Source organism: Gossypium hirsutum, chromosome A11 (assembly GCF_007990345.1).
Source record: "Gossypium hirsutum isolate 1008001.06 chromosome A11, Gossypium_hirsutum_v2.1, whole genome shotgun sequence".
Classification (NCBI taxonomy): Eukaryota; Viridiplantae; Streptophyta; class Magnoliopsida; order Malvales; family Malvaceae; genus Gossypium; species Gossypium hirsutum.
Window position 1 is genome coordinate 4,969,489 of NC_053434.1, and position 9,147 is coordinate 4,978,635.

Below are 9,147 nucleotides of genomic sequence, written 5' to 3' on the forward strand. Positions count from 1 at the left end.
ATACTTCATTTGTTATTATAATTAATTCGTCTCAAATTATATGTTTCATTATTTATTATATATTATTTTTAAACTATGTTCTAATTTCATAGTTTCACATGATACGCATGTGATAGAATTTCTAGTAATTTATTATTCTCTTTGCCTTGATTCATTGAGTATTACACTAAAATTTCATTTTTTTTATTGAATTTCCCTATTCGACTATTTTTTAATGTTCCGAAGAGCTTATTACATATATTATATATTTTAATAATAAAAATAAAAATACTACAAATTAAAACTTAGCAACAAAAAAAAAAGGATTGAATGTTTATTTGATTAAATAATTAAGAAGTAGGCTCAATTAAGTTCGATTTCCTATACTCATTTCCGAACTGGTTATTTATATCTGATTTCAAACTTGAGTTTGAATTGCTAATTTTGAATTAAAGTAAAAAAAAAAAAAGAAAAAGAAAGAATGCTGTTAAGCTCAATTCTAAATTTGATTATTATAATCCAAGTTTAATTTGCGTTGAATAATAACAAAAAAACCTTGTGTTTACATTGATATATAGGTTTTGCGAAAAGGCTAAAGATTAAACAAATTTGATTTGAAATCAACAATTTAGTTCAGCCCATGCGTTTGCATATGGAGAAACAGAGAGGATGTGTAATTAATTATATACATAATGTCAGGAAAAAGTATGTTTTGATGTTTGGTTGTCCAATAGGCAATATCCATTTTTCAAAAGTTGGCTCAACATCTTGCCTTGATTTCAACCAACATCACCATTTCTAAACATGAATATCTTACTATATGTATATTCCTCTTCCTCACTGTGTTCTGATTTCAAAAACAACGGAAAAGAAAACATGCGTGTTCTAAGGGAAGAGTATATTTGAAAGATTATGACTTTATATATACAAGTAACATAATTCCTATTTCGAGGGATTTGCTGGTAGGTTTTGAAAAGTGGAAACTTGCATTCCTTTCTGCAAACATTTAGCTTTCCTTTTTTGCAGCTAGAAAGTGGAGATATGCCTCTGAATCCTTGTGGTTTTTGGCCTAAACTTTTGCTGTTGCTTTGCTTAACAAGCAAATCAAAGGATTTGTCCTTACTCCTTGCCCCCACAATCAATTAAACTAATTTATAAGGGGAAAAAGCAGATGTTTTAGTTAATTTAAGGCATTCATGGAATTGAGTCATGTTTCACATGGTTGCAGTTTGCCCCACCCCACCTATGGCAACCACTATAAACAAAAACTAGTGATTACAGTTTGTTTTTTCTTTCCCCAGCATGCTGAATTTCGTTACTCCCATCTCATGGTAGTTTTGCGAATAGGGGAATCTGCCCATTGAGGCCCGGCTTAAGTAGTTTATGGCCTCTTATACCTAATTCCCTATGAAGCCCACAGCCCACCACCAATTATTAGGCTCACAAATGAGTTCAAAAAGGTACATGATAGAAAACTTTGGAGAGTTGAATGATGCTCTGCTTTTTAGAATTCTAAAAGTTGAACTGAATTTGATTCCAAGAGAAGCTATATGGCTATTTACTGGCTTGCTCGTCTGCCCACCCAAAAGATGTGTCTATTTGGCTGTAATAGGAAGCCACCTTCTCCTTTAGTACACATTCGGATGGACTGCCAGCTCCACATTGTTGATTTGTTTTCTTTGTCATGTTAGGTACACATAGATTTGTTTATCTTTCCCCAAACTGTACTTAACTTGCTTGGTTAGTTCTAAGTGCTGTACTTTGGTTTTATTGGAGTAATATGAACGTTCCCTACTTCACAAGTGGGTTAAAATGATTTATTTTTTAATCCTTTTAAATATTAATTAATAATATGTGATGACATTTTAACATCACTTATCAAGTTAAAAAATTTTATTTTCAACATATTAAAATATTATTCCTATTACAAATGCACTAAGAAATTAATTCTTGATAATTTTTTTTAATAATCTCATTATAAGTTCTAAGTATATATGCTTTTTTTAACACAATGCCTAGAACTATCATAACCCTTCCTTAATTCATAAATAGAAGAATTATTTCAGCGCACTCAAACTCACGTATTCCTACATTGACAACAATGCCCATACCGATCAAGTTAAGACTCAATTCGTAATTAGCTCTTGATGTGACATTCTTATGGCGGTGATAGATTAAATGGATTATGATTTGTGTAAATAAGATGTTTATGTGCTCGCAATTATGTTAACTCTAGACAATTCAATTCAAACTTCATCAGAAAATGTAGAATCTAATATAAAAATTAAACTCATATTTTACTCTATAAACAAACTTAATCAAGTTTAATTCAATCAGTATGAACACGTAACTCAAACCTGAAACTTTATCAAATTCAAATCAAACTTCTTATAACTCGATTAATTAGGTATGGTTAAAGTATTGATTGTAGAATTAATCAACACATGTTAAGCATTTACAACATTACTTATTACATAATCATCCGTAAAAGAAATTTGAAATGATAATTACTTTGTCAGGATTTGGAATTTAAAGTAGAATTATTATCGTGTGAATAAGAATAGTGGAATTGGTGCTTAATTAATGTACTTGGACAAATCTTAAATTTTAATGTAATTGACATTATTATTTTTTCTTGGATCTATCTCTTTATTTCTTTACCAAGTTTAGGTAAAATCCAATTAACCAACCAATTTTCGGAAAGGATTAAATGCACATTTCATCTATTAATTTTTATAATTTCCTCGCATTAAAACTTCATAATTACAAAAGTTATGTTTATTAAGAACTGTTTTCTTTATCATTTACATTATTAGTTGACCAAAATATTATGTAATCATGACACATGCAAAAGAAAAAATCATGTCATGTCATGATTTGATCTTGTTGTTTTAACTTGGATAAAATCAATTAAAAAAAAATGACGGCACATCATCATTGTAGCTAATCCGTGTAAGGTCAAAAAATTAAGAAAGAAAACAAAGCTTTGATGAAATGAAAATTTAGGTAAGATAATTAATTATTCATTACGTACCAACTAGAATAGTAATACAAGAATTGTGAATCACGAATCAAATACGTATTTAACCCTATGGGGGATCTTATGGTACATGAAGGAAGCTTCACACATCTTAATTAGGAATGGTCATTTGCCTCGGTTGTATTTTCAAGGAATGGAGAGTTTAAACCGTTTGCAATCACAATGGTTCATCTTTATGCGGAAGACAATGACATTTTTGGCTCAAGATTGAACTCACTCTATATTCCCATTATTTGCTATGATGCAAAATACACATTTATATGATATTAAAATTATTGCATAAAACAATAATTTCGGCCACTATCATTCTCTGTTGCAAACCCCATTAATATTTATTTTGCTACAATAAATAACTTAAATTCAATTTGGTTAGATTTGACAACAACATTAATTGCCCTTTGGTAAATTTTATCCCTTTTTCTTCTTCGAGAAAATTCTTTTTCCTAACCTTGCCAACAAACATATTTATGTCTTATAAAAGGTGATTTTTTATTTTTTTATAAATGGAAGGAGAATAGTGTTGCTTAGGATTAAATTTAAATTATCATGTTTATAAGTGGTTGTTGACTAAAGGCAATGTTTAATTTTTGGATTTAAAGACAAATAAATCTTCATTATTATGATATTAGTTTATTAATTACTTTTAGGATGAACTTAATTTTTTTGTCATTAGTCGTTAAACTACTAACAATGCAACTTTTAAAATTGACATAATAACAACTTTAACTCTCAATATTTATACATTGTGTAATTTAGTTTTTTTTTTTTAGTTTTTACTTCTATTTGTGACATTGAGCGTTAACTTTAACAAAATGAGAAAAGATAAAAAATATTATATTGGATTTTCAGATGTTTCTATTTTTGGTACATTTATGATCAAATTAGTTGATAGATTTGTTTTTTTAAGCTTTTTAGGTGAAAGTGTCACAAAAAAAAAGAAGCAAAATTGAAAAATAATCAAATTGAATAATATGTAAATACTGAGAGTTAATTTTTTTAGAATCAAGATTAGGTTAGCATAATGTTCAAAAGTTGAGGATTAAAGTTGCTATTATTTCAATTTTAAAAGTTGTCATCACATCATCTTTTCTTTACCATTTAACGACGGGTGACAAAAAAATTTGAATAATTAAATGATTATTTTGTAACTTTTCGTAGTTAATTGGCTAAAAAGAAAATTTACCCAATAATTGAGTGAAGTTTACCCTTAATTTTATTTTCATTGGAAAAGAAAGATGCCGCATTTAAGTTTGGCATTTGTTATTGTCATTCAACGGCGTTGGCTAACTCTCCTCTAAAAATATGTCCTATCCCCGTAAACCCACCAAATTCAGCCAAATTTGAAGATCAGCAAACAGAAAAGCTTAATCAAACTGAATATCCTTTCCAAATTTCAATTGATTTGCAATAATAATACAATTTTTATACAAATTTTCAAATTTGATCCAATGATAATTAAGTTATAAGAAAATAAAAAGAAATACTAAACTATAGAGAAAAAGAAGTCATTATGTTTCCTGAACAAGAGTGCACCTCACTTTTCTCTGATAAATAACTGTTCTAGGGACCAAAGAGTCCCTGAATGAAACTTACATTCCCCATCATTTTTATGTCTTTAATTATTGTTTTTTTCCAGTAATTTTTGGGGTTTAGTTTATATGATGTGGATGAAGTCAAAAAATTATTTTTAAAAAATTAAAGATGAATTATAAATAATTAATGGCTAAAATACATATTTATTATTATACTAACAAGTAATTTCATAAAAGAATAAAGAATTAATTAATAAATCTACTATTTTTGGGTTCCTCACTAGATTGTAAATTTCCTCGATGTTGATGCAAATTCAAAATGGATGATGAAAAAAAATCACCATACATTATTTATTAATTTTAATGTAAAAACACCTAAAAGAGTATTTCTAACTTAAGAAAACCAGAAAACTAATCAAAGACTAATCAACGAGGAATCATTGTGGGATCAACAAACCTAAAACAAAAGCATGATCTCATGCAATATGCAAGTTTTTTGTCAGTATTATTTAGGGTTTTAATAATGTTTTAATGAGTTAACCAAACTTGTTAATCAGTATATATAGCCGACAAAAGCATTATTGGGAAGTGCATATATACACAACATATATATCTAGGGGGCAGGGGAATGGGCAGATTATACCAGTAGGCCCCAAACCTCTCCACATCAACTTTCAAGTTAAGCTAAGTTCCGGATTCTTGATGATGAATTATAACTCTTTGAAACTCTCCCATGGTGTTAATTTTCTACCTACTTCCTCCCCCCCCCCCTTTTTTTTAATTTTCCTAGCAAACAAACAAGAAAACAAAGAAACTAGCTACCACAATCACATGATGATTGAAGCTAAAGGTTGAAAAGTAATATTATCATTTGAAATTATAAGAGATAGTGGGCAATCCTTTTCTAATCTCCACAATCATAATGAGCAAGGGAAAGAATATTAACCCACTAGCCTCTTTATATATAAATAAATAAATAAATAAAGAATGGATCAAGGGAAAATAGTTGGTAAAGCATGTTGACATGATACCCATGTCTATACAGTTAAACAAGGAATGGAGGGGGAGACAGTTCATGTGGTATGTAATAAAGGGAACTTGTTAATATCCAATGATGTCCCCCGTTTGATATCATAATTTCAAATTAAGGCAGGCTTTAATAATTACCAAATAATACTACTATTATTATAAATCATATCATCAATTTTTCTTCTTTGAAAAGAAAATTTTATAGCATAAGCAATCTTTGAATGGGTGCAAAAATTTTGGCCATGTTTATTTTATATAAATTAGTAGTAATTAATATTGTTTAGGAAAGATTGAAAACAAAAAGAAATAATGAAGATATATTTAGAAAAAAAAACAGATCTTTAAACCTTAAAGGTTAGACATGGAGTACTTCTGAAATTTTCTAATTAAATTTATCTTAATAATTATACATTTTGTAATTGAATTTTAAATAAAAATGATCAAGGGAATAATTATATATGTATATGATTTTTTTTTGTTAGCAGAATGAAAGTTAGTCTGATGTTTATTATATCTCTACCAACTTAAGACACGTGGCAGCGGCCATTTGAGAAGTGCACTTCAGCTACTGTAGATTGGGTGGCCAAAGAAGCTAGTCGCTTGCTTCCTGGAAGATTTGATTATCTAGCGAGATAGGATGTAGTTGCTCAAAGAAGCTAGTCGCCTGTTTACTGGAAGGGTAACATCTTTTGCTATCCCAGGTATTCGATCTCTTGTTAAGAATGTGATTTTTTAGACCATCGAATCCTATGTCAACTTAACTACTCCCCACATAGAATGATACCACGATTCAAAGGGAATAACAGTGCGTCTCATTATAAACATCCTCCCCATGCATTCCACAATGATGGCTTGATAATGGATCCGTCACATTAATCTGCATAAGACTTCACCTATAAATAACTCTCAAGACGATGAAGGGGATCAACTCTCAAACGTTCTAGCCTACATATATACTACCACTTTGTTCTCAACCTATCTCTATCACCATCAGCTCCACTCTGTATAATCTCCAGCTCTCTGTCCAAACAAAGTAAATCGATCTTCATCAACTCCACCATTTTTTTGTATCCTTCTTATTGATCCCAAGCATCAACAAAATTAATTAGTTAAACAAATACATATGGGATTTAGTAATAATTATGAAACATACAAAGTAAATAAAACAATGTAAAAAAAAGTAATTAATTAATTAAAAAGGAAAAAGAAAAAGGAAAAGTGGCAGTAATAATAATTAAAAAATTGGTACGTTAAGTGGTGACGAATCATTCTCTTGATGTGTTTCGTATTGCCACGTGAATTGTGGGATTTTATTTTTCTATAGCTTTAAAAGAGAGAGAGGAAATTGCCTTGTTTTTTGGTTACTAATATAATGGGGATAATTCTGGTCTCTGGTAGGTTCAAATAGTCAACTTATATTATTATATATATATAACTTTCATAATTTTCCAAAATTTCACATTAAAATTATTAATTTAATTAGTTTTAAATAAGATTACTTTAAAAAGAGTTTAGATTTTTATATTTATAAAAAATAATAAATTTTTAATCAATTTATACACTAATAATGACCAAAATTGATTAAATTTCAGGCCCTATATTAATTTATTTTATTAATAAATGATAATCATAGCGATTCCACCTATCCACTCAATTACTCCACCACTCGACAAAAATCTTACTATTTCTCTTTCCCCTCTTAAGACCCTTTTTACAAACGCCATTTATCTTTTGAACCCACTCTTCCTTTCCATTTTCCTCTCTTTTTCTCTTCATTTCCTTCATCTCTCACAACCATTAAAAAAAAAAAACTTTTCAAACTCCATTGATATAAACCTAAAAAAGCTTAGCTTAATGGGTCTTGATGATGCATGTAATACGGGACTTGTTCTAGGGTTAGGCTTCTCATCGACGCCGGAAACTCCATCCAAGGCCGACAACCAAAAGCCCAAGAAGTCAACAGCCAAGGTGGCGCCGGTCACAAGTTTTGAACCATTCCTTACGCTGGGTCTTTCCGGTGATAGCTACGGAGTTACTGTTGCCAAAAAGGTTGATGTCAACAACAAAGGTGGTGGTTATCTTCATCATCGCCATGAAGACTCTCCCCCCACCGCTGCCGCCGGTGATTTGTACCGTCCAGGTTCTCCCCCTAGTGCTGTTTCATCATTTTCTAGTGGCAGAGTGAAGAGGGAGAGAGACCATAGCTGCGAAGAAGTAGAGGTAGAGAAGAATTCGTGTAGAGTTAGCGATGAAGACGAAGATGGCGTCAATGCAAGAAAGAAACTTAGACTCACCAAACAACAATCGGCTCTTCTCGAGGAAAGCTTCAAACAACATAGCACCCTCAATCCTGTAAGGTTCTCTCCAATTATTCTTTTATATTTATCACTATATATCAGCTTTGATTAATTAAATCTTTTTCTGGTACATATCATGAAAACAGAACCAAAAACAAGCTTTAGCAAGGCAATTAAACCTGAAACCTAGGCAAGTTGAAGTCTGGTTTCAAAACAGGAGAGCCAGGTAACTAAAACAATAACCTGGAAAATTTCCCAGCTTGTTTTTAACTTTAGAATTTTCTAACCAAGGTTTTTGTTGAGCATGCAGGACCAAGCTTAAGCAAACTGAGGTGGATTGTGAGTTTTTGAAGAGGTGTTGTGAGACACTCACAAACGAAAACAGAAGACTGCAAAAGGAGTTACAAGAACTCAGATCACTGAAAACGGCGGCTCAACCCTTTTGCATGAACATGCCGGCGGCCACTCTCACCATGTGCCCATCTTGTGAAAGAATCGGCGGCGTTGCCGGCGATGGGAATTCCAAGAATCCATTTTCGATGCCGTCAAAGCCTCGTTTCTATAAACCCGTCACTAGTCCTTCTGCAGCATGTTAATCAATTAAGTTTTATATAGAATTTAGTAACAAAATAATGGGAGAGAACAGAAAAAAAACACACATCCTCTCTATTTTTGGGTTAAAAAGGGTTTGCAGTGGATTAAAAGGTAGTGTAACTGTAATTAATTAATTAATTAATTTCTAGACAAGAAAAGAACAGTAGAATTACTGATCAATCTCCTCTCTTTTTTAATTTTATATTTGTAAATGATCATTAGAAAGATACAGTATCTATGAAGGGATTATTTTTAGTATTTATTATTTTTATTCCATGCTACTATCCTTTTGGTCAATTTCGTTATGTAATTTGATTTTTTTATTAATATGTATTAACATTGGTTATTTTTAATTGTCTATGGACATTTGTCCCAATATTTGTATTAAAATTTTTAATTTTTAAATTAATAAAAATAAAATTATATTTTAATCTCTTTAAAAACAATAAAAAATTAATTTAATCTTTTAAAAATTATAAATATATAAACTATTAAAATAATAGTAAAAATTATAATTTTATTTTATTATCTTAAAATATTTTCTAACAAGTTATTATATAAAGAAGAAAATAAAGGCTTTTTACATTGACTTTCCTTTGAAGCTTTTTTTTCAAACACTAAAAAGTTGGAAATCTTTGTTGTTGGACATGTTCGTTGAAAATCAACCATGTGTCTA

The 9,147-nt window shown here is 30.1% G+C and overlaps 1 protein-coding gene across 1 annotated transcript; it reads left to right on the top strand.

Moving 5' to 3' along the window:
- Positions 1-7,252: 7,252 nt before the first annotated feature.
- LOC107897110 (homeobox-leucine zipper protein HAT22) lies at positions 7,253-8,732 on the top strand. The gene is made up of 3 exons (XM_016822459.2): positions 7,253-7,932; positions 8,024-8,103; positions 8,188-8,732. The coding sequence occupies exons 1-3, from the start codon at positions 7,435-7,437 to the stop codon at positions 8,471-8,473; spliced, it is 864 nt and encodes a 287-aa protein (XP_016677948.2). The 5' UTR covers positions 7,253-7,434; the 3' UTR covers positions 8,474-8,732.
- The last annotated feature ends 415 nt before the right edge of the window (positions 8,733-9,147 follow it).